The sequence below is a fragment of the Sus scrofa genome, chromosome 18, assembly GCF_000003025.6.
Source record: "Sus scrofa isolate TJ Tabasco breed Duroc chromosome 18, Sscrofa11.1, whole genome shotgun sequence".
NCBI classification, from domain to species: Eukaryota; Metazoa; Chordata; class Mammalia; order Artiodactyla; family Suidae; genus Sus; species Sus scrofa.
Genome location: NC_010460.4, coordinates 54,301,150 through 54,325,667, shown reverse-complemented (window position 1 = coordinate 54,325,667; position 24,518 = coordinate 54,301,150). Strand labels below are relative to the sequence as shown.

The window sequence follows — 24,518 nt, the reverse complement described above, 5'->3', positions numbered from 1 at the left end:
TCACTCTAGCCTCTGTTGACCTAAGGTAGACCTATTGCAATTCTTCTGTGTCGTTTAATTTTGAGATTCCCTTTGCTATATGCAAATGACCATTTTACCATCATTATGAAATCAGTGATTTGGAGTTGTGCGTCTGCTTTAGTGTTTACCTGAAAGACCTTTAATAATATCATTTAAATGCTTAATGAAATAGTTGTCAAGTTACTTGGTCTCGTTTATTTTGTTGTAGGAAACTTTTCTGTCCAGTTTTCAATTTATGTTAAAACAGCAAATTGTCAAAGTTCCCTTGTGGTGCACTGGGCTAAGGATCTGGCATTGTCACTGCTGTGGCCTTGGTCGCTGCTGTGGCGCAGATTGGATTCCTGGCCTGGGAACTTCCACATGCCACGGGTGCAGCCAAAAAAAACAAAAAGAAACAAACCAAAAAACAGCAAATTGCCCCATAGAGTAATAAAATTACTATTGTTTGCCGATGTTCAAGTTATTTAGAATAATAGTTTCAAAATTATGTACAAATAAATATTTCTTCAAGGGAAGATTCAGAATTTATTGGTATAGGTATCACAAATGTATTATAAAATGCAAATATTTAAAATAAGCTTCTAAAGAAACATTAAACTGTCAAAAACCATGCATGACCTCTGTAATCCTCTCATGCCAGTATTCCTGCAGCCGCACTAGACTTATTTGATTACATGCTCGCCTTGGACCCCAGTAAGCGCTGTACTGCAGAGCAGGCTCTTCAGTGTGAGTTCCTACGGGATGTGGAACCCTCAAAAATGCCTCCACCCGAGTAAGTGACTTTTTACTGTATTAGATCCCTTACATACAGAATCTAGGCCGTTTTAATAACATCTGTTTGTGACTGTCTGAAGCTGTTCCATGATGAGTTAGGTCGAAAAAGAAAGAGTAATGAAAAGCAATAGAATACACTAGCAGAGAGTTCCCACTGTGCTGCAGCAGGTTAAGGGTTCCCGTGTTGTCTCTGTGGTAGCACGGGTTCAGTCCCTGGGCTGATGTAGTGGGTTAAGGATCTGGCATTGCCGCAGCTGTGGCGCAGGTCACAGCTGCAGCTTGGATCTCATCCCAGCCCAAGAACTTTCATTTGCCGTGGGTTCGGCCGTTAGAAAAAAATAGCCGTCGTATACAAGATTTGCGTATCTAGAATGCAGAACCCTGCTCAGTGTTCAGCTGCCTATAGGAAAGGCCCAGCAAAAGCAGCCTTCCTCTAGCTAATTTTATTCCTATGTTTCATCTCTAAATGTTACTGCTGCTGCTATTATTGTGGTACTGCTTCTAACACTACTAGTTGCTATAGCTAAAATTTTTGAATTTTATGCTAAGTATTTTTCATGTATTAATCTTACAATCTTATCAGGTGGGTATTATTATCACCTTTTTTTTTTTTTTCCTTTTAGGGCCACACCTGTGGCATATGGAGATTCCCAGGCTAGGGGTCAAATCGGGCTGCAGCTGCCAGCCTACACCACAGCCACAGCAATGCAGGATATGAGCCACATCTGCGACCTACACCACAGCTCACAGCAGCGCCGGATCCTTAAATCCACTGAGGCCAGGAATCGAACCTGCGTCCTCATGAATACTAGTCAGATTCATTTCCGCTGAGCTACGATGGGAACTCCTTTATCACCATTTTGCAGAGGAGGAAGCAGGCTCAAAGAGGTTAAGAAACTTGCCCAAGAATACAAATCTAGTCAAGGGTGGAGCCAGCTCTCAAATTCAAGTTATTTAGTTCAGTGACAAAAAGAGGTTCTGAAATACTCCTCAGTATATTATAGAATAGAAAATTCTTACCACTGAGTAAAAGAATATTAGTATCATTAGTATCAAAAGCCTGTTTAGAATGAGTTGTTTGGAAGGGGATGCCTAGAGTTTGGGAGCCAGAATAGCTGGATTCTTGAACCTTTACTCCCTCTGGCTCCTGTAATTTCTCTGGGGTTGATTCAGGGAAGGGGAAGGGGGCAGAATAGTCCACTAGTTCTCCTTGGTAGGATCTAGGAAATCTGTGGGGATTTTCTTGGTAATTTTTAAAACGATGATCAGTGTCATAACAGGAAGCCTGTCTCTATAATAGTAATAATAAGTATGTCCCTGTAATAACAGTTAGCATGTTGTGAATGAACAGACCTGGGCTTTTACCAGGTGCTAATTGCAAAATCCTGGTTATTCCACTTAGTTCCTTAGATGGGTCTCACTGTATTTCTAAGAGACCATATCATATCCATCCTAAGTTTCTACTGTAGAGGAATAGCCTTTGTGGGATTGGTTAAGAAGAAAAAAGGCCCTATCATCTGACCTGTTGAGGGACCCGAATCATTTGCTGTTGAAGTGTTTCATAGATATTTTGCTTATCAGTATGTAGCAGTAGTCGTGAAACTTTGGCCTACATACCCTTTTAAAGAATTTTTTTAAACTTTTGATTTGGGAAAAACTTCAACTCTAAATAGGAAAATAGGAAGACTAGTACAGCAGGTAGTCACATGTCCTTCCCCCAGACTCAGCCCTCACTGATCTATAAATCTGATTTGTTACTCTGTGTAATCTTTTGCCTGAACCTATTTGAAAATTATATTGTAGAAGTGACACTTCATTTATAAATAATTCACTGTGCTATCTCTTAGACCTAGGACTGTATTCTGTATAACTACAGTATCATTATAAAGCTTAAGAAATTTAATATTGTAATATCTAGTAGTTCATATTCAAATTGGCCCAGTAATTTCCTTGATAGCTTGTGTTTTTTTTGTTTGGTTGGTTTGGTTGGTTTGGTTTTCTTTGGATGAAGAATTTATTCGAAGCCCATACATTTCATTTAGTTGTCATGTCTCTTTAGTCTCTGGAGAAGACTTCATGACACTGACATTTTTGAAGAGCTGGCTGTTTTGTAAAACATTCTACAGTCTGGCTTTAATTACTTTCTTGTGATCAGAATTAGAGTAACCAGTAATTAGAGTGTTTTTGTTTGTTTTCTTTGGCAAGAATATTGCCTAGTGTAGTGATGTGTGCTTCCTGCTGTATCACATCAAGAGGAATATAATGTCATTTTCCTCCCATTATTGGTAGTACTAAGTTAATCTTTTGGTCCACATGGAAGAATTCTGCACATTTTAAATTCCGTCTGCTGCAGCTGTGGCACAGGTCGCAACTGCAACTCTGCACCTCGGGTTTGACCCCTTGGCCCCGAGCACTTCCAACAAAAAATCAAGGGTACAAATAGTTGCAAAAGATGTAATATTCTGTGTATGTTAAGGGTTAACACTTTAATGGAGCAGTTACTTCATCTTTTAAATGTGTCTAGTGGAATCAAAATATCTTGGCATTTGATTCAGTCACCTTTATTCACTTAGAAAATGTGTGAACAGACTTTTCAACGATTGGACATTGTTTTTGTTTTTGTTTTGGTGAACTTACATTGCTTCTGCAGGTTTTTAATGTAGCCTATTTTTATTCTTTTTTTTGGTCTTTTGCCTTTCCTAGGGCCGCTTCTCGCAGCATATGGAGGTTCCCAGGCTAGGGGTCTAATGAGAGTTGTAGCCGCCAGCCTACGCCAGAGCAACGTGGGATCCAAGCCACATCTGCAACCTACACCACAGCTCACGGCAACTGCCGGATCCTTAACCCACTGAGCAAGGCCAAGGATCGAACCCTCAAGCTCATGGTTCCTAGTCGAATTCGTTAACCACTGCGCCACGATGGGAACTCCAAGCCTATTTTTATTCCTAAAAGTATTACTTTGATAACCCTGTTGTCCTTATTTAAAGGACAATAAATATATAATATATAAATGGAGCTTTAATTAAAAAAATTTCCTCTGACCACAAAGCGCTTTTTTCGTCTTGATTAAATTATTGCACGTGCTAGTAGTGCATATTTCAGTTTACAGAAGAAGAAAAAGTTAATAAATTCGTTGGAGATGCAACCTTAATGGAATAGAGCTGAGATTTTTTCCTCAAGTAATTTGCATATCTATCAATTACGATTACTTATTCTAGAATGAGGCATAGTTCCACATTAATCGTAATTTAAAAAATTTTAGAAGTACCCTTGTAAATAAGCATTTGAGACTGGGTGGGGTTCTGTTAGAGTTAAATCACTGAGTTCTTGGAGCTTCTTCTGCATTGTTTCCCCCAAATCATAGTGACCTGTCATCAGAAATTACTGTAATGACCTTTCAGATATCAGCTTAAGGTTCTTTCTCCTTTAATTTTCGTGATGATACAGAATCGGAAGCCGCAGGACTTAACCAAAAGATTTCTTACCCAGCCATTAATCATTTAGTTTTTCAAGTTTTGAGAAAAATAAAGAAGCTTTACCAATACTTATTATGTGATTTCCTCTTACACTTGTTATCTTTTTTAAATCCAGTGTCCTGAGAAGTTTGGAAATAGACATGTACTTTCAGTGCTAAATTGTTTTTTATTATATTTAAAAAATACCTGTTTTTGGCAAAATCTTGGAACTGTAGATGTATCCATTTGATTTGTGGGAAACGTTTGCCACATAACCTAATAGGGACTCTGCTCATACTGTCAAAGACGTCGCCTGAATTCCCTTAATTTTTGTCAGGACACACCTGACTACATTTTTCCCGTAGAAATAAACATAGTACATTTTGATAAACATTCTGTAAACCAGTAATAAATTATGAGATACATCTTTGTTAGTTATATCACTTAAAATAATCAGGTTAAAATTAGCGTGATATTGATCTGATATTTAAATAGAAAGCTGTATAAGCAGTATAACATCCTCTTTATTTTGTTCTATGTAATGGGTAGTTACATGAAAGAATGTTTCCTTTGGGAAATACCTGCATGTGTTAAACTGTTGCTCTCTCCATTTTTTAGGAATAACCAAAAAAAAAAAAAAAAAAAAAAAGGAAGTAATTGTATTAGATGTCCTGTCAAACTTTTTTGATGTATTTTATTTTTAAGAACGTGTGTATTTCTGCAAAGTGGATGAGACCAGCACCTTGTCTATAATTTTATTTTTTCTTTAAAGCAAGTAAAAAGCACTAATTCATAAGTGTGATCAGATGTCATTAGACTAAACATTTCATGTTAGGATTAGATAAAAAGTTGTAAACTACCCGATTGATGAAGCACACGTGGACTGCTTCCTCTTGAGAGGTCCACGTGCCTGCATCTGTTACTGTGTATGCCTCTACCCACAGGGTAGCTATCCTACTGTTAACCTCATTTTTAAAGATAAGGAAACTGAGGCACAGAGGTCAAGTTACTTGCCTAATGGGACACAGTGAGTGAGTGGCAGAGCCAGCGCGTGAGCCTTTAGGAAAGTGTGTTAAAAAATTTGGTTGTCCTGCAGAAGGTTCCTGGTACATCTAAGAGTGCACGTCACTAACCTGTCCTCTTTAGCTCTTTGTTGGGTGATGTTTCCTAGAATTGAGTGCTGAGATCATCCGTGAAGCACCTCTCACCTTTAACTTGTGGGAGGGGACAGAAGCCCTTTTGGGTGGATTTCCTTGCTTGCCTCTCATGGGACTTCCCCACAAGAGCAGTGCATTCCTGAACATCAGGCCGGACGAAACGCAGTCTCTGCAGGACTGCCGGAGGTCTGAGTTCAGAATAACCCCAGCAGAGGCTAAGGTTGCAGATCTCACCTCACTCTCTTTCTCTCTCAGACACACACACTCACACTCACAGGAAAGTCGTTGGCAGGTGTATGATGCCGAAAAGCTTCCCAATATCAATATTTCAAATTGTCCCTTTGTTTGTTACTCCAGGAGGTTTTTACACGCTGAGGCAATGCACCATAGTAAGATGGCTGAGAGGTATGCCTTTGTTCTGTTTTTGGACCTCAGGTGCATAGACTTGGTTTACTCATAATCCTTGTGTCACCCATCATTGGTCCATGCATGGCTCTCTTTCTTTTAGTTACATGATTTAATTAGTTATTTTAAATGATGTTAATAAGCAGCCATGAACCTACCAAATACAAGCTAGAACTTCGACGGTAGCTTCCTCTACTCATATCATACCCTCTCCCACCACAACCTGTCCCCCTGCCTTCCTCCGCCTGAGGTAACCATCGTCCGTTCTCTTTTGTATATACTTTGTGTTGCCATCTATATGTATTCATGAAACAGTTATATTTTACAATTTTAGTTGCTTTTAATTTTATGAAAGATTGTCATGCTCTTTGTAATCTTTTGGGAATGACTTTTTTAAGCTTAAGTTTATCTGTTGCTAAGAATTGATCATGTTGTTGCATATGACTTTATAACATGAGATAAGAATAATTGTGCAAGATGAAGTGTGAAAGAGCTTTCTGAACACGCAGGCCCTTTTCAAAGACCAATTTTAGGAAAGAGGACGTGTGGATAAGGCACGTGTCTTAGAGCAGCTCCAGGTGTGCTTCCTGTAAACACAGGCAGGTGGAAGGAAAGGTTGGGGCTGCTTAAGGGAACTTACAGATATTCTGGGCAAGTTTATTAACCTTTCCAAGCCTCAATTTTCTTATCTTTAAAATAGATGTCATAGTAATCCCCCATTGGAATTTGTGGCAGGGTAAAAGGAGACTGTTTATAAATCAAATATTTCTGTCTTTCTTTAAGCAAAAGTTGCTATGCAGGGTTGTCAGTTTTGTGAAATTACACAGGTAGAATGCTTCAGACTGTGGCTAATTTGGATAGTTGCTAGTTATTCAGAGTCCTCCATGATGAGGGAAGACCCCGAGTGCAGACTCTTTTTGAAACTCTGTAGCATCACTTTAATTCTCAAGCATTTGATCATGGAAGCAAGAGGGTATTAAGTAAGCAGCTTGTACTAGGAAATTTTCACAAATGTTACATCCTAGCCTTTACTGCTTTTTAGTCCTATGTCTAGTTTCTGCAAGTGACGTTTTTTTCATCTTTTTTTTCATGTCTGATTCAATGTGTGTTTTACTATGATAAGAAGTAGCTTTAAACGATTGCATCAAGGATAGTAGTAACCTACTGTTACGACCATGTATTCTTCATTCACAGTGGTAATAAATTATTAGTCGTTGATCATTCAGAAGCCACAGAAAAATAGATTGTCTATGAGGTAAAGCCCTGAAGGAGGTGAGGCATCAAGGATGATGTTTATGGAAGGAGTTTGCACAGCCTGTGTTTGAAATATTTAAGAACAGCTTGTGGGAGCGTGGGGGCGGCAGCCTTGGTGCTGTGCAGTGATTGCTTGCGTTTTGTCATTGTTGAGAAATGCCACTGACGAATGACTTAATACTTTTTTCTTTTCTAGCCTTCCTTTATGGCAAGATTGTCATGAGTTATGGAGTAAAAAGAGAAGAAGGCAGAAGCAGATGGGCATGGCTGATGATGTTTCCACAGTTAAAGCCCCCAGAAAGGACTTGTCTTTGGGCATGGATGACAGCAGAACCAACACACCTCAGGGTGTGCTGCCGTCTTCACAGCTGAAATCTCAGGGCAACTCGAATGTAGCACCTGGTCAGTAATCATTCCGTGGGCTGGTTTTCTCCACATTGTTGGTTGGCTGGCATTGGTTATGCTGCTCTAGTGTTAAAGCCCTTGTGGCTGAAGATTGGTTTATTCCCTGACCTTGCTGCGGCCTTGTTATTTGCTTGGGCCAGTACAGATGTTTCACTGTTACTGGCACCACAGTATTAAGCAATCTCAAGGTAAGATTAATTTATGAAGAAAGCATCAAGTTACATGTAATTAGTGATGGGTCAGATTTCTGTATTTCCTTGTGTTCCCTAGTGTGGGAGCCAGTAGGTCTTTCACTCACACTCTCCTCAGTGAGGCTTGGCATTCGTTGTCTGGATGCTTACGAAGAAGGCGGAGATGTAGGAAAACGGCCAAAACCACCGTAGAGGCGCTTTCATAGCCTTTATTACGTTCTCAGGTTATTTTCAACGTGTTTTCCATTATAGTGTAGAATCCCAAGTATCGAAATCCGATATGTGTGCCAAAAATGACGAAGAATCATAAAGAAGGCCATTTTGGGGAAACTTAAATTTCTTCCTCTGACTCCGTCTATGGGAAGAGTAAGCTGCTTCACGAGAAACCAGCCTCTTCAGTGTTGGCAGAAGTGTGTGTTGCTAACTTCATTTTCTCATGTAGTTAACACCTTCTCAAAAAATAGACTCTGACCCCTCATTTTTCCTCAAGGATCCAGAACACATTCAGCTTTAATTTTTTTATGAAGACAGAAACTGATAGGGAGCAGGTACATGTGTGTGTGGAGGCGGTGTTTTATGAAACATGACAAAGTAGTCCGGCACTTACGAAGAGATGAGTAAATACTGATCTGTTCGTTGAGTAAAACAGGTCTTTGGGTCAGATTGAACTTTTGGTGGTGAAGTATCAAGTAGAGGCTGGATTCGCTGAGCAAGTTTGAGGAAGATTTCCATGGATGCTTTCCCGTGTAATCTGTAAGCTTATGCCTGGCCTTGGTCCGACGACTTGAAGGCGCTGACGCATGTTACTGTAAAAACCAGCGAGTAGCTGGTTGTCACTCTGAAGAATACCTCAGTTTCTTGAGACAGTGAATTCCCCGCATAGGTTTACGGTTACCATACGATACGTACCTTGGGAGAAAAGCACACGTGTGTTGTGTATCGAGTACATTGTGGTTTCTCTCCATGTTAAAACTGTAAACTTGGGAGAAAGACAGAAGAGACGTGACAAGAAGTTTTCTTAGTTTATGTTTATGTTACCTGAAAAAAGATTTTTTTTAAACCATCTCCTGCTGAAAAAGGATTTGAGCTGGTAGCAGCAGGGAGTCTGGGTGGTGGTCCCCTGTCCGTAACAGACCCCAGGGCTTTGTTTCTGCTGCTCCTCATGAGCAGGCACCAGCAAACCTGGTGGAATGGAAGGTTGGTCCTTCCCTCTGTTCTGACGAACAAAAAATGAATCCTGGGCTCATTTCGTTACTGTTTCTTAGCTCTACATACTTAGAGTTCTGTCAGAGGTGGAGAGTTTCATTTTATTTTTTTGGTTCCTTCTTTCCCCCAAACTGCCCCTCTTAAGAAGTGAGAATTCTGGGTTTTTGAAATAGGAGTGAATCATCTTTGATCCATTTTCTTCATCATCAGTGTCTTGGAATAAAAAGATCCCTTCTGTAGATGAGACACCAGAGTTACACTGTACTTCTCGGAGCTTATGAGGAGACTGACTCTGCAGGTAGAGAGATGAAAGACGGAATGAGGGAAACTGGCTCTCGGAGTGTAGCAAACACGTCTGGCTGCTGCTTAATACCTGTGGGTCACAGGCAGAACTGCAAGAGTTTGTTTTGAACTAATCTAAAAATCATATTAAGAACGAATGAAAATGATGTCAAAGTATATTAAGGTAGAATATAGTTTAAAATGGCATCATTCTTCACTTTCACGTCTTCTTGGAGTTCTAGTAGTCTGTCATCTGTGGTTATGGTAATCGCTCATCAGTATCTGTATTATCAGTTAACATATATGGTAATGTATGCATTTGAGCCTTGTTATATATGACTCAAATAAACTTGCATAAAAACCTGTGTAAACCATCACAAGTCTAAACTGAAAATTACGAAAAGAAAAACAACTTAATACTACCTTATGTGCATATGATAAGCAAGCTTCTGTGGGAGTTCCTCACTTAACCAGAGCTTACCTTTCAACAAAGTAATTTGAATAAAATACATTGTATCAACGATCTACAAATCCCAGTTTGAATTTACTGCAGATATAAGGTCAAGTTCTTAGGTAACAAGCGTTATTTTGGATAAGCGGCATGGTGAGTGGTTACGGGTTCTGTCTTCGGACTCGATACCTGGGTTCAAATCTCAGCTCTGCTGCTTACAGCGTTTGTGACCTTGTGCAACTTACTTTTGTGCAGCGAACCTCTTTGGGAGTAAAAAAATAGGGCTGGTAATAATGTTTGCCGTCTCAGGTCGTTGTGAGGAATAGAGGCCATAGGATGCTTAGGAGGGATCTGAAAGCATCCCTGTCGTGGTCGGTCGTCATCACCACCGTTGCGCACCCTCTCACAGGTGCCGTCCCTGGTCCTGTCTGTAGGGTGGGTTCTAGCGGGGGGTCTTGGTTTTCCTTTCGAAGTATTTACCCTTGAAGATAATGTACTCAAAGTGGACTGCAGTTCTTTTTTAAATTTACGTGCAGCTACATCTTAGATGTATGTGAAATTGAACTAGAAGGAGATGCCTTTCTTGCAGTATTTCTTAAGTAGTGTCCTTCCAGTATACATTTTGATATGGTAATGCAGACCCATTTTGCAGGGCGGGCGGGGGGAGCTGTGAATTATGGCAATTCTAATTAATACACATTTTGTCTCTAGTAAAAACAGGCCCTGGACAGCAGTTAAACCACAGTGAATTGGCAATTCTACTAAACCTACTACAGTCTAAAACAAGTGTTAGTGTGGCTGATTTTGTCCAAGTGTTGAACATTAAGGTAAACTCTGAGACTCAACAGCAGCTAAATAAAATAAACCTTCCTGCTGGAATTTTGGCAACAGGTGAAAAACAGACAGACCCATCAACACCACAGCAGGAGTCTTCGAAACCATTGGGAGGAATTCAGCCTTCTTCTCAGAATGTCCAGCCCAAAGTGGAGGCTGATGCTGCCCAGGCGGCTGTGCAGAGCGCATTTGCGGTTCTGTTGACTCAGTTGATAAAGGCTCAGCAGTCAAAGCAGAAAGATGTGCTTCTAGAGGAGGGGGAAAACGGATCGGGACACGAAGCGGCATCACACCTCCGGCCCCCTCCAGAGCCTAGCACTCCGGTGTCGGGTGAGTGTGCGCAGAGCAGACCGCTGACCCGCCGCGGTCTCGCCGTCCTCTTGCTCTTGATGATTGTCTGTCATGTGTGGTGTTTTTTTGTTTTTTGCTTTTTAGGGCCGCACCTGCGGCATGTGGAGGTTCCCAGGCTTGGGGGGTGAATCAGAGCTCCAGCTGCCGCCCTCCACCACAGCCACAGCAACCCCAGATCCAAGCCACCTCTGCGACCTACGCCGCAGCTCACGGCAATGCCGGACCCCCGACCCATTTAGCAAGGCCAGGGATTGAACCCAAAACCTCATGGATACTAGTCAGATTCGTTTCCACTGCACCGCAATAGGAACTCCCTATAATCTTTTAGTAGCTTTGATAGATGTTCTGAAAATGTTCAGGCCATTGGTTATAGGTTGATTTCTTCCTTGGTTATTTAATGTCTTTTTAGACACCCACAGCACATGGAGGTTCCCAGGTTAGGGGTCAGATCTGAGCTGTAGCCTCCAGCCTACGCCACAGCCATAGCCACGCTAGATCTCAGCTGCAGCTTTCAGCAACACCAGATCCTTAACCCACTGAGCAAGGCCAGGGATTGAGCCCACATCCTCATGGATACCAGTTGGGTTCTTAACCTGCAGAGCTGTGACGGGAACACCTAGGTTGGTTTCTTAGTCTGGGTATTCCTAGGAATTGATTCTTTAAAAATTGTGTGTGATAAGGGAGTTCCCGTTGTGGCGCAGTGGTTAACGAATCCGACCAGGAACCATGAGGTGGCGGGTTCCATCCCTGGCCTCGCTCAGTGAGTTAAGGATGCGGCGTTGCCATGAGCTGTCGTGTGGGTCACAGACGCGGCTCAGATCCCGCGTTGCTATGGCTCTGGCGTAGGCTGGCAGCTACAGCTCCAATTAGACCCCTAGCCTGGGAACCTCCATATGCCACAGGAGCGGCCCTAGAAAAGGCAAGAAGACAACGAAAATAAATAAGTAAATAAAAATCGTGTGTGACGAAACTGATTATGAACGCTGTAGATATTTCTTACGTAAACCTGTGGTTAAGAAATAATCTCCGGCTACAGCAGATAATTGACCAAGGCAGTATACAGTATATAATAGCTTTTTTTTCTTCAAGCAATAGGTATATGTGAGATGCCTTTGAAAAGCCAAGTACAAGAAAATTCTAGCAGAAATGAATCCGAGTAGGAACCATGAGGACACAGGTTCGATCCCTGGCCTCGCTGGGTTCAGGGTCCGGCGTTGCCGTGAGCTGTGGCGTAGGTCGCAGAGGTGGCTTGGATCTGGCGTGGCTGTGGCTGTGGTGGAGGCCGGCAGCTGGAGCTCTGATTCGCCCCCCAAGCCTGGGAACCTCCATATGCCGCTGGTGCGGGCCTAAAAAGCAAAAAAAAAAGGGGGGGGGGAAGAAGATTCTTCTGTCAGTGTAGACCCAAAGAGTAGCAGGCAGTATGAGCCCTTTTGCTTTTTTATTTGACTTTTTTTTTTCTTTTGGCCAGAGAGGAAAACATTGACTCTTTGGAAAGCCTTTGGCTTTCCATGGTAACTCCTGACTGTCTTGTTCCGCCTTGTTTCACTCAGGGCAAGATGACCTCATGCCGCACCAAGACCGGAGGATCCTGGAGCCCGCCCCCGAGCCAGACCGGCCCCGCATTCTGCCCCCTGATCAGCGCCCGCCGGAGCCCCCGGAACCCCCCCGGCCACCGAAGAGGATCTGGATTATCGGACAGAAAACCAGCACGTACCCACCACTAGTTCTTCGTTGACTGACCCGCATGCTGGCGTGAAAGCAGCTCTGTTGCAGCTCCTCGCTCAGCACCAGCCCCAGGAGGACCCCAAAAGGGAGGGTGGCATTGAGTACCAGGCGGGAGACACTTACGCGGCCCCTTCGGACTACAAGGACAGTTTCGGGGCGTCGTCTTTCTCCTCTGCCTCTTACGCCGGCAGCAGCGACGGGCTGGGGGGCGGCTCCGGCCCCCCCTTGGAACGGCGCAGCTTCCTGGGCAGCTCGGACGTGCAGCCCGTGGACACCTACGGTACCGCGTCATCTCACTCCGGCGGCCCGCCTCCGCCGCCCGCCTTTTCTGAGTCCTTCCCCAGCTCGGTGGCTGGGTACGGAGACATGTACCTCAGTGCAGGCCCCATGCTCTTCAGCGGAGACAAGGACCATCGATTCGAGTACAGCCACGGGCCCATCGCCGTCCTGGCCAACAGCAGCGACCCTGGCGCGGGGCCCGAGAGCGCGCACCCTCTGCCCGCAAAGATGCACAACTACAGCTACGGGGGCAACTTACAGGAGAACCCGGGCGGCCCCGGGCTCCTGCACGGACAGACCTGGACTTCCCCTGCGCAGGGACCTGGGTACGCACAGGGGTACCGGGGACACATCAGCACATCGGCTGGCAGAGGTCGAGGCAGAGGGTTACCATACTGAGCATCTGTTTTTCCTCAGGCACATCATTTTTATCTGGAAAGACTTTTCTAGCTGCAATTTCAGGCAGCAAATCCAAGAGACTTGAATAATATTAATTCAACAACAGCTTTATTTTTATGTGGAAAAGGGTCTTGCATACAATAGTTTAAAAAAAAAGACAAAAAAACCCCCACCTTTGCTTAAATTCATGCTGTTCTAAAAACTAGATCTATTGATTGTACATCTTCACAAGTTCTAGTTAACAATTTTATTTTGTATTCTTGCAGTTTTAAGTGGATGCCGATCTTAGGGACATAAAAGTCTTATGGCCCCTCTCGCAGATCTTCTGAACTATGCACATTTGTGCTTTTTTTGTAAGTTTGGACCAACTTTTATGTAACAAACAACCCCTACCCCCCTCCAGTTTTACAACAATCAGAAAGGGCACTGATTTATTTGGTATTTTTCTTTTTACGAAGCTACCTTTAGTCCAAGGTCACTGTCAGTCTTTGCACCTGCTTTCAGTGTTATTGTGAAAGGTGTACTTTGTGCTCATTTCAGAAAATAAAACACAACCTTTCTCTTGATGCAACAGTTTTATATAAAACAAATGGTCAACGTTATTTTTGTTTTATTTTGCAGATTATCAGAGCAAAATGCATTCAAATGAAATAGTGGGTTTTCTATGAAAAATATGGGCGGGTTGGGGAGGGTAAGTAAGTGCCTTCTTAACAGGTAAAAAAAGCTTAAGGTCTGGAAAAACAGTTCACCGCTACACCCATTTGTCCCTGAAGGGAACCAGTGCACTGTGGTGAGAGGCAGGGAGCTCGCCCGTGTTCAGGGGCTGCCCGGTCGCTTCCTGGCAGATCCATTCCCTCCGCCTGCCAGGCTGCCCTCCTGCCCGTCTCTGGGCTGTTCCCGGAAGGGACCCACTGCTGCCCTCGCTGGATCGGGCAGTGAGAGCTGAGAAAGGGAGTCCAGCTCCCGCCAGCACACGCTGCTCTTCAAGCGGTTGAAGGGAACAGCCAGGAGGGTTTTAGAGCGCGGTGTTCCGTCAGGCCGCCCCGCTGGCCCTGTGGCCTTTGCTGCGATGGGTAATTGGGGGACAGAAGCAAGGCCTGAGGACCGAACGTGCAAGAGCTTCTGTTAGGGTTCCCGGGGGAGGGGTGGCAAACACCCCGGTTTAAGTTCCGCAATTGCCACGTCAAGACACAGTTACTCTGTTCGCTTGACTCGTTAACCACAGACAGGGCCTCGATCGAGGTTGCTGAAGCAAAAAGACAAAGTAGTGCAAGAGAACCTCTTCCCTCCTCTCACCTTCTCTGAGGTTTATTAGGGCTTCTTCTGCCACACCTCGAGTAACTTTGTTTTAGTTCATTTTTGACGTCTTTTTCCCATGAAAAGCAGCAAAGAATGGTGGACTAACCCTTACTGAAACCATAAAGGTGTCGGGTCTGACCGACCTTCTGTGCACCTCAGACAGATTCCGTTGTGATGACCCTAGACAGACAGGAGCCAAAGGTAAAGAGCCAGTGTTTCCATGAGCACCAAATGGCAAAACAGACTCCGGAGAGGAGAGCTGTGCCAATGAACCGTTTCGTTTTAACTGTTCTCCTGGTAACCTTTTTTTTTTTGATATCTCAAATTGGAACAACTGTTATCAAATGGAAATCGCTCCAGTTCTAAAGTCAGTCTTTTGATCCTCTGCCCTCTGACTTGCGAACCTTCATTTCAAAACAGTATATGGAAGCATTATAGTTTGGTGACGGTAAAAATATTTTTAAAGTGAATAATTTACCATTTTACTGCTATAAAATGAGTTGATGTCAGTTGACCATTTTATCTTTTGATGGAATCTTTTGTTGTTGGGGAGAAAAAAATGAATGGAAGAAAAATTACTTTGCTTTTATTTGAATATTGAATACTAACAACTTATAATAAAACTGCATTGCAGGAAGTGAAGAAATATTTTAAAATTTAGCAAAATAGCTACAGTATTCAAGTATCTGAAGTTTTAATATGGTGAGTCTTAGAGCTTTAGACTTTCCTGTAAGCGACAGTATCTAAGTTATTCTTAATAGTCACACTTGATAACTCTGCTGACCATAGCAGCTAACCTACAATCGAAGATATTTATGTGACATGAATAGCCTGTGTTTTAAAAATTAAATATTTTATATAAAATTGAACTGTGTTTGGATAGTTTTTCCTAACATTTCAGTTACGTATTCATGTTGGGAGAGTGGCTGGGAGGACAAGGAAATTGTTGCTTGAAATCGAAAATTGGAAGAGGCCAGGTCCTGGTATTTCCCCAAGGCCGCACTGACGGTGAGACTTAGCATATTTTATGTTCCAGTTAGGAAAGATGTTGCCAGTTAAACCACAACGCAATGCTAAGATTCATCCGTTGTAAAATAATCCCCAAATTCAGAGATGTTATTATATGAAAGGTTATTTCTTAGCATTGATGAAATTCAGTATCAAAATCTTAACGCATCCATCCTTCCATTTAATACTTTTAAATGAATTTATACTTGAGTGAATTTGGCTTAATAAAAAGGGTAGGATTTGAAAATCGCTAATTCTGTATGTCACAATAACTGCAGTAATCCTCGAGCACTGTGGAGTGATGTTTAAGGAACATAAAATATGGCTTAAGTTGTTTCGGAAGAAACAGGTGAGTCAGATTGTAAAAGAAACGCCAAAGACAAGAAAAGATGGACCTAATAAAGAAGGCCCCGTTTGCTCTCTCCCATGTGAAATTCCCATTTGTGTCTCTGACACAGCAGGTTTTTCTGTATTTAAATCAGTATGTTTCCCAGGTCTTCAAACCATTATTTGTTGCAGAGCTGAAGTCACCCATGAAATTTTAAGACTCATTTTAAGGGTTTGTTGATTGAAATGTCTTCTGGACGCATTAAGATAACGCTTTAGCTGTGATCCAGAGCTTCACTCTGTCGGGTGCGCCACACATTCCGTAACTACCGAGTGCCAGGTACTATTCTCTGTTCTAGTACTTGGGATTTGTCAGTCCACGTGAAAGGCTTTAAATCATATGAGCAAGAAGATTTTGAAAATGGAGAAGCTGGTAGTATTTGCTACTTTTCAGCTGTATATAAATTACACATAAGTGAATGTAAAAGATAAAAATGTGTCTCTAAAATTTTAAAGTCAAATTTTAATAGAGAAAATTTGCTTAAATAGAACAGTTGGAAACTCAGGGATGAAAACACAATTTCGGTTGCATCTGGCTGGTTTGCAGTAGGCTCATTGGTAGGAAGTACTAAGATTTCTTGAGAAGAATGGGAGGTAAATGGGCTAAATGCTTCCACACTAATCCTACTGGTACTTCTCAGTTAAAGTTTTGCTGTGTTTGATGTATAATTAATTTTAGACAGGTTTTCTCCCTAGGAACTTTTTCTTTTTTTTAAAGGTAAATCTAAAATAGATTTGAATAAAGATCTAGTGATGCCCTGCGATGCTGATTTTGATACTTTAAAATTCTCAACAGGATGTCCCAATAATCTAAAGTCACCTGGGCCATGTTCACAGCTAAGAAGAATGACGTTGAGGTGGCTCACCAGGGTTGTCCCTCTAAGCCGCACCTAAATGCTCTAGAACATGCTTAACTTCTCACTGAGAAATTTGTTACAGTCCTTGCCAGGGTTACGGTAAAATAAAACTGTTCCGTTTAGAATATGCTGAACGACTCGTTTAACCCAGTTGGCTTTTAGAGGTCAAAAAAAAGGCTTCAGAAAAAAAATGAAATTTTAGAAAACTTAATTAGTTAATAAAACTTGATGAGATCCTGTTTTTTATATACGGGTTAGTCTTGAAGAAGGAGATTCCTCAGTTTCTTTTTTTAAGACCGTAGTTACTTTATATTTGTAACAATTAGTAAGACAATCTTTTATTTCAACGTATTTTCTATTTGTAGGAGGAAGATTGATATCGTCAGACCTGCAGACATTGTTTCCAATTCTTTCAAGTTTTTATAATTTCAAGCCGTTTTATGGGGAAAGCAATGGTTTGTCATTTACCAAAGGCCTCTCCAGATAAGTTCTTAAAACTGTTAGCAGTTTAAGAATAAAAGCTATTAAGAGAAAATTAGTTACCAGTTGAAGACGGGAAACAAAATTTTGTTCTATTGGAAAGAATTCGCTCTTCGGATTCAAATATCCCATTCAAATGTGTTTCTAGTTGAAATGCTGCATTGAAAGTGAGGCTCTGTGGGAATCGCTCAAGTTTTTCCACAGTTAGTTAATGTGTTGTATCAGCATACTGTTGTGAGAGAATTTTTAGTGAAGTCTCATAACTGGTAACTCTAAATGGGTGTAATAGAACCCATTTGTTTAACAGCGGAAAGACTTGGATAATCGAAAACAAACCGCCCTAAGACTCCAGGCTGTTGTTAGCCTTGTTTCCTTCTTGCTTGAGAAATAATCCAATCTGAGGGAGAGGGTCACTTGTTATCCACTGTGTCATGCTCTATAGGCAATACTTTAAACCTGGAACCCTGTTTTTTTTCTTCTTTTTATGTTTGTACATATTTGAAAGGGTAGGAACACATACAGAGATAACCGTTAGTATTTTGCCTCTGATCGATGTTTTCCTTAAAAACAGGATGATGCTGCCTGTAGCTTTGTAATTAAGAGTTTTTCATGTAATGGTTTGTGAACATCCTTCAGCAATTAAATTTTCTCCTCTTTTTGGTGATTGTAAATTACTCCTTTATAGAAGAACCATAACTTAAAAATTCCTCACTGCTGGACACAAAATATTTCTAACTTTTCTGTTATAGATAACAAAGTGATGAAAATCTGTATGAATACCAATATACAAACCTAATTTCCTGGAGTTGCTGATCTAAAGAGTGCACTTCTAAACTTTTGCTGTGTCCACGTTGCCCTCAGAAGGGATCTGGAAGTTTTACAGACCTACCACTCTCCCTTCTCATTTAGCTCTGCTGCATATTTATAAAATCTTCGGGTCTTTGCCAAGTTGACAGGTGAGGAATCATGAAGTTAGCCAGGTTAGCCAGGTTTCTTTTATTAATTTTTCGTGTTTAGTTATTATGTATGTATGTAGCTTTGAAAAACTTTACGTAAGGAAGATAGCCCTTTGTAAACTATAAAAATACTGTGTGTTGTGATAAAGGAAAATTTAATGTGTGGTCAAGGCTGTTCATCTAACAACTTTTTTTTTTTTTGTCTTTTTGCTATTTCTTGGGCTGCTCCCACGGCACACAGAGGTTCCCAGGCTGGGGGTCCAATTGGAGCGTAGCCACCGGTCTCCGCCAGAGCCACAGCAATGTGGGATCCGAGCCGCGTCTGCGACCTACACCACAGCTCACGGCAACGCCGGATCCTTAACCCACTGAGCAAGGGCAGGGACCGAACCCGCAACCTCATGGTTCCCAGTCGGATTCATTATCCACTGCGCCACGGCGGGAACTCCTCTTTTAACTTCTTAGAAAGGTCTCCCCCCAGTGCAAGATGGTTTTACCTTTTACGCTATTTTATTTCTCTGGCTTTCTGCTTTTACATTTAGTTCTAAATGGTTCTAGAATTTATTTTGTTAGATGTTGTGAGGTTCTGACCCAACATCATACTTCCTCTGAGCTACCGTGCTCATGATGCCCACAGCTCTGGTTAAACAGTCCGTCCTCGCCCCGTTTTACAATAGCTGTCTGTCTTGGGGCTGTCTCTGGGCTCCCAGTCGTGTTCCACCCTCGATCCTCCTCCTCCTGGCTAGAGATACACTTGGATTTCTCTTTGTAAACCAGACGTTTGTCACTGTCTTTCTCAGCACTATCGCCGCTCCTACAACAACGTGTATGTAGCGCACAGCAGACAACAGGATGGAACAGAATTTAACTTTTAAATATACTGTTTAAATTAGGAATTTGTTTTTGTTTGGTTCAGTTTTTGTGTTTCTCATGAAAAGTTCTGAAATTTTCTTTCTTTTTCTTTTCCTTTTTAGGGCTGCAACTGTGGCACATGGAGGTTCCTAGGCCAGGGGTCGAATCAGAACTGTAGCTGCTGGCCTCCACCACAGCTCACAGCAACGCCGGATCCTTAACCCACTGAGCTGAAATTTTCTTTACTGTAGTTCCGATATGCTGTTTTTTAAGAGTTTCCATTTTTTGTTGTTGTTGCTTCTAGAAATGGGCTCTTCATATTATTACAGATAATATTTTAAACTAGTCTGCTGATATGGGAAAGCTGTTGGCCACATTTATTTCTAATAGTTTTCATTTGATTGAATATGATAATGGGCCTTCTCATTTCTGATTTTATGATTTTCAGATTTCATTCACGTATAATTTAAACTATAGGTTAGAAATAGAATGTTAAGAATATTCATGAAGCCCATTTATTAGGATCAAATGCTTTTTCATTGTACAGCGTTTTCTCCTTTGATCTATTGATGGTATGGGCACAATTCATTACTAGAATCTAATACTGGACCATTCGTTAGAAATGCTGCTGCATCCTAGAGACTAACCCTGTATTTAGGATTTTGTATTTATGTATATGAGAGAGAAGTCTGGTTTTCATTAACAAGTTTATGTATTTATTTTGGTTTTGTTTTTTCTTTTTTTTAAGGCTGCACCTTCAGCACATGGAAGTTCCCAGGCTCGGAGTTGAATCAGAGCTGCAGCTGCCAGCCTGCACCACAGCCACAGCGACACTGGATCTGAGCCCCATCTGCGACCTCCACTTCGGCTTGTGGCAACCCCAGATCCTTAACCCACTGCGAGAGGCCAGGGATCAAACCCACATCCTCAGAGACGCTATGTTGAGTTCTTAACCCGCTGAGTCACAAGGGGAACTAATTCACAGGTTTTGATAGTGTTGCAGAATGAACTGGAAAACTCATTTTTGGGGGGGCGGATTTAGAATAGTTTATGTATCCTGAGAATAATCTTACTGTAGTTAATGCTGCTTTATTTATATCCAGATATACCTGACTCTTCTTGAAGGTAATTCTGTCAACATTCCTCCCTTTCCTCATGCCCTCGATCTGTTCAGGGTTCTGTTTCTTGAGTAAATATGGATAATTTTCCTTTTTCTGGAAATTCATCATGTAGTCCACCTTATATTTAAAATGCTTTTAGTTGCACTTACTAATCTTGGTGTTTTAACTATGTTACCATCTATTATTCCATATCATTTGTATGTTTTTTTCTCTTTTCCTTGGTTGGACTCGTTAGGATTTGCCCGTTCTACCTCTGTGCTCTCACCACCAGGGAATAAAAATTGATCACTTACTTTCTCATTTATTCTGACTTGGATTCTTTCCTTCTACTTCTCTTATTTATCCCTCCCTCTTGAGTTGAATGATTAGTCCGTTTGTTTTCCTTCCTTCCAATTCTAAAAGAAACCCTTTTAATGGTATAATTCTCTCATTATTTTTTTGGCTCTACCCTGTAGGTTAGGAATTTTTTTTTGGTTATTGTTTTCTAAATATTTGGTGGCTGTAAATTTGATTGCTTGTTGGATTCAAGGATTATTTAGAATAGCATTTCAATTCCCAGGTGGTTGGATATATTTTACTTTGGAGATTTTTTGCTAATAAAATGTTTTTATTACATATTGTCAGTATATATAATCTGCTGTGGGGAATATATTGTGGATTTTTTTTAGCTTGCCTAGCAAACGAATTTTGTAAATATTTTTCTAGGGTAACCATGTCATTTGGTACAGTTCGTCACGGAAGCATTGCATCAGTAGCCTTAAACACTCTCGAGTCTCCCTCTACTCTGTAAGAGGCTCATGGAACGCAAAGCACGACATATGACAGAAGTCACCCTTGAAACACAACAAGGTAGTGTCTCAGAATTTTACATTTTATTGGAACTTTAGACTTATTTATATTGAGAAATAACAAAAACATTGTCTGCAAAAGAAAGAGACTGGCGTCAGATCTGTCACCACTAACCCTGAATGCTACAAGTTTCTGTAAGTCTAAGGGAAACAGCTTTGTCCTGAGAAGTCCATCCTCGGTGGAAGTTGTGTCCCCTGCTGTCTTCTCTCCCTTGGACGGCTGGGCCTGGAGTCTGGGTAGCTGCCACCTCTGGGGCCCATGTTTACGCTCTGGAATCCGGGCTGTTCCTGGGGCTCCTTAAGCGCCGGCGTGGATCTCCGGCTGCCTCACTCACTCCCCCTGCTGGTTGTTCGCTGACCTCTGCGTTCTTCCCCTTCACCCTCCCCAGCACCCCACCCCCACCCATTCGTTGAAGATTGGAATTCCACTCTCTTTCCATCTTGATTTCCCCATCCATGTGGAGGATTCTTCAAATCTTGGTTTCTTTGTTTCCGGGCCTCTCCTCCGGGGATCCTGTGCTCCACGTCATCCCAGCGACTCCCGCCCTGGGCGTGCGTTCCGGACCCCGCCGTCATTACCCGGGTAAATCTCCGTTCCGGCGCCTGCTCACACTACCCTCTGGCACGCCCTCCCGGCCAGTTTGCAGCGCCCCCCCAATCCTCTGCCGGCAACCGCCTTCTCTGTAAAGTCACCCCCTGGCTCGCTTATACGCATCTTCAACCGCCTTGTAACCTGCGCGCTTTCCTGAACTCCTTGGAAAAAGCCAAAGCTGTTCAGAGCCAAATTCCCCAACGTTTACATCCACTCCACGTTTGCACCCGCGCTAGAAAGACACCCGACTGTGCCCACGCGCCCCACTTGGTTTCATGATCACTCGTCTCACGTGGGTCCTTGGGGCCACTTGATGCACACGTTTTCGCACTTAGTATCTCTGAAATGAGGATGCGTCCTAATGTGTGCCACTGTGGCACGTCCTATTTTGACTGGCAGGGTTTTCTCTTTTTCAGTGCTCCTTAAAATAATGGTGTGTTTACCATCGGTGGCATCTTTGACAAAACATAATCCTCGCGCTCGTTTCCCCACACGATCATTTACTGCTTTTTCTTCGCTGCTCAAACCCAGTCCCTCCTTCCTGTACTGTTCGGCGAGAGCCGCCAAGGCAGCGTTCCTGCTGTGTCCTCTGTTGCAGAGCACACGTCTGGTGTCTGTATTCGGATTTCCTCTTAGAGGAAATGAGTCGCACTGGGTTGGGGTCCCCACCAAGGGCTTCATTTTATCCTCGTGACCTCTTCAGTAACCTTATCTCCAAATAGAGTTCCACGCTGCGGTACCTGGGTTGGGACTTCAGCCTGTAAATTTGAGGGCACTCAATTCAGCCCAGGGCACTTCCTCCTTGTCCCTTTCAACGGGTGACTTTGTTCGCTATTTTCACGGACTGGCAATAAATGAGAGAATTTCCAAAGTTCCTCTTGTACCGCACCCTCCTTTCGCTGTCTTCATTTCACTACCTTTTCTGCTACTATTCCTCAAAATTCCTTCTTGCCAAAGAACGTTCTTCCAGCTCGCCTCTCTCGGGTGAGCTGGCAGAAGATCTCTTTTCCGTCTCAGCTCCAAGGAGAGGGGGGGTTTCATTGTTTTGTCTTCGCCTTCTTTACCCCCAGCGTCGAGAACCATCTCTGGCACACTGTACAGGCTCAGTATGTAGTGGACAAGGACGATATGGTATATATACAGCCCTCCATGAAGGGACGCGCACACGCGCCCCTCGCTGGAAGCAGAATTACATACCAAGCACGAGAATAAAGTGGAACAAAGTTACGTCTAACAGTCCATGAAAGGCAGAGTGCCCCACAGGGACGAGAAGTGGGTTGCTTAAGAGTTGCAGAAGGAAGGAAGCCGCCTCAGGGGTCATGTAAGATGTGGTCGGATAACGGGGACAGCGGGGGAAACGCGGCCGGTCCGCACCCTCACCCGAGGGCCCAGGCGGGGCGTCCTCGCTGTGCTTTTCAGTGGGCTGTGTTGCGTGTGGATGGTGACACGGCGTGTTCTCGTTTCTCTTCTCTTCCAAAGGAAACTGCTTTTCCTTTTCCCTTCTTTCCTCACTCGTCCCTTCTTCCTTCTCCTTCATCTCCTTTTTATCTTCCTCCCCCTCCTTGGAATATCTCAGCTCCTCTTCTTTCCACCACTGTACATTGCGTATGGTGGAATAGGTTAGGTGTGTAATTTGGCCATAGTTTGCCATAAGAAGTTGTGTTATATCTAGAACTAAAAAGAGAAATACAAAGTTCAAGTTTTTGAACTTCAATATGAATTAAATGAGACTGAGTTTTCTTTATAAGGAGATTTTTGTCATACATATACATAATTACATTTTATGAGGTGTGACTATTTTAAGAAAGTGTATCCACACTAAGCGCCATGTGGAACCCTGGTTTGGAGTCTGGAACAGAAAAAAGATCAGTGGTGGAAAGATTGTGAAATCTACATAAAATCTATGGTTTAGTTTTCTTGGTTTTGACAAATGCATTGTGGTTGTGCAAGATGGAAAGATTCCAGGCAAAGCTCCCTGGCTGTCTGGGAGCTCTGTACCATCCCCACAACTTTTACGTAAAACAAAGCAACCCAAAAAACCTACAGAAAACTATGTATACAAAGAAGTCTATTTATGGAACTTGGGCTACTAGGAGATGGGATGTCCTTTCTCACGCAGCACGCATTCCTCCTTTGTCAATAATATTCTGCTTTTCTGTTGGGAAATGATGCGTCCCTCGACGTGAAGGCTTTGGGGTTCTGGGGGCCACTACTAATTTTACCTCTGCCTCCCTGGATGGAAAGCGCTTTGGGCTTGACCCCCTGATCAACACCATTCGCTTGGTCACAGTTACAGATTCAGGGATGGACACGCGATTCAAGCAGTGCCTTTGAGACTCAATCCAGACCTGGGAAACTGTTAAGAAGCTGGAATCTCTTCTTTCCAACGGGTTGCCAGGAGGGGTTGTGCCAGCTTTACTGTCATCATGGGGCAAGTGTTTGCTGCAAGATGGGGCCAAGACAGGGAAGAGCAGAACAACAAGAGAACTGAACAAACCTGAGAACTAAAAGCGTTGCCTAAGCTCCTCTGTCCAGCCAGGACCCAGACTTTGTTAATAAAATATGTTTGCTGTCTAAGTCAGTTTAAGGTGGATTTTCTGAAACTTGCCACTTGAAGGAATCCAGACTAGTACAGAACTTTCTAACCGTAGTGGGGTCATGCAAAACTGTTCATCTAATATGATAACATTTAAATAAGGGTTTGTTGCGCATACGGTCTTTGGAACAATTTAATCTGTTGACTGGGGTCACAAGAGACTTTCGCATCCTGCCGCACATACTCCTGGGCCGTGCGATGGGCTTTTCTCCAGGACAAACATTATTTCCGTCGTCAGAGGTAGCAAATGCTGGAAGCTTCCTTGTGGTGCAGGGGTTAAAGTTCGGCATTGCTACAGCTGTGGGGCAGGGGCAGCTTCGGAGCAGCTTCATC

At 42.7% G+C, this 24,518-nt stretch overlaps 1 protein-coding gene across 1 annotated transcript in view; it reads left to right on the top strand.

The window, feature by feature from the left end:
• The window catches only part of CDK13 (cyclin dependent kinase 13), a 119,750-nt gene extending 104,393 nt beyond the window's left edge, over positions 1-15,357 (top strand). The window contains 5 exon segments of the mRNA XM_021078845.1: positions 662-793; positions 7,263-7,468; positions 10,493-10,765; positions 12,337-12,444; positions 12,447-15,357. Coding sequence (XP_020934504.1) covers positions 662-793; positions 7,263-7,468; positions 10,493-10,765; positions 12,337-12,444; positions 12,447-13,189 — 1,462 coding nt within the window. The 3' untranslated portion in view covers positions 13,190-15,357.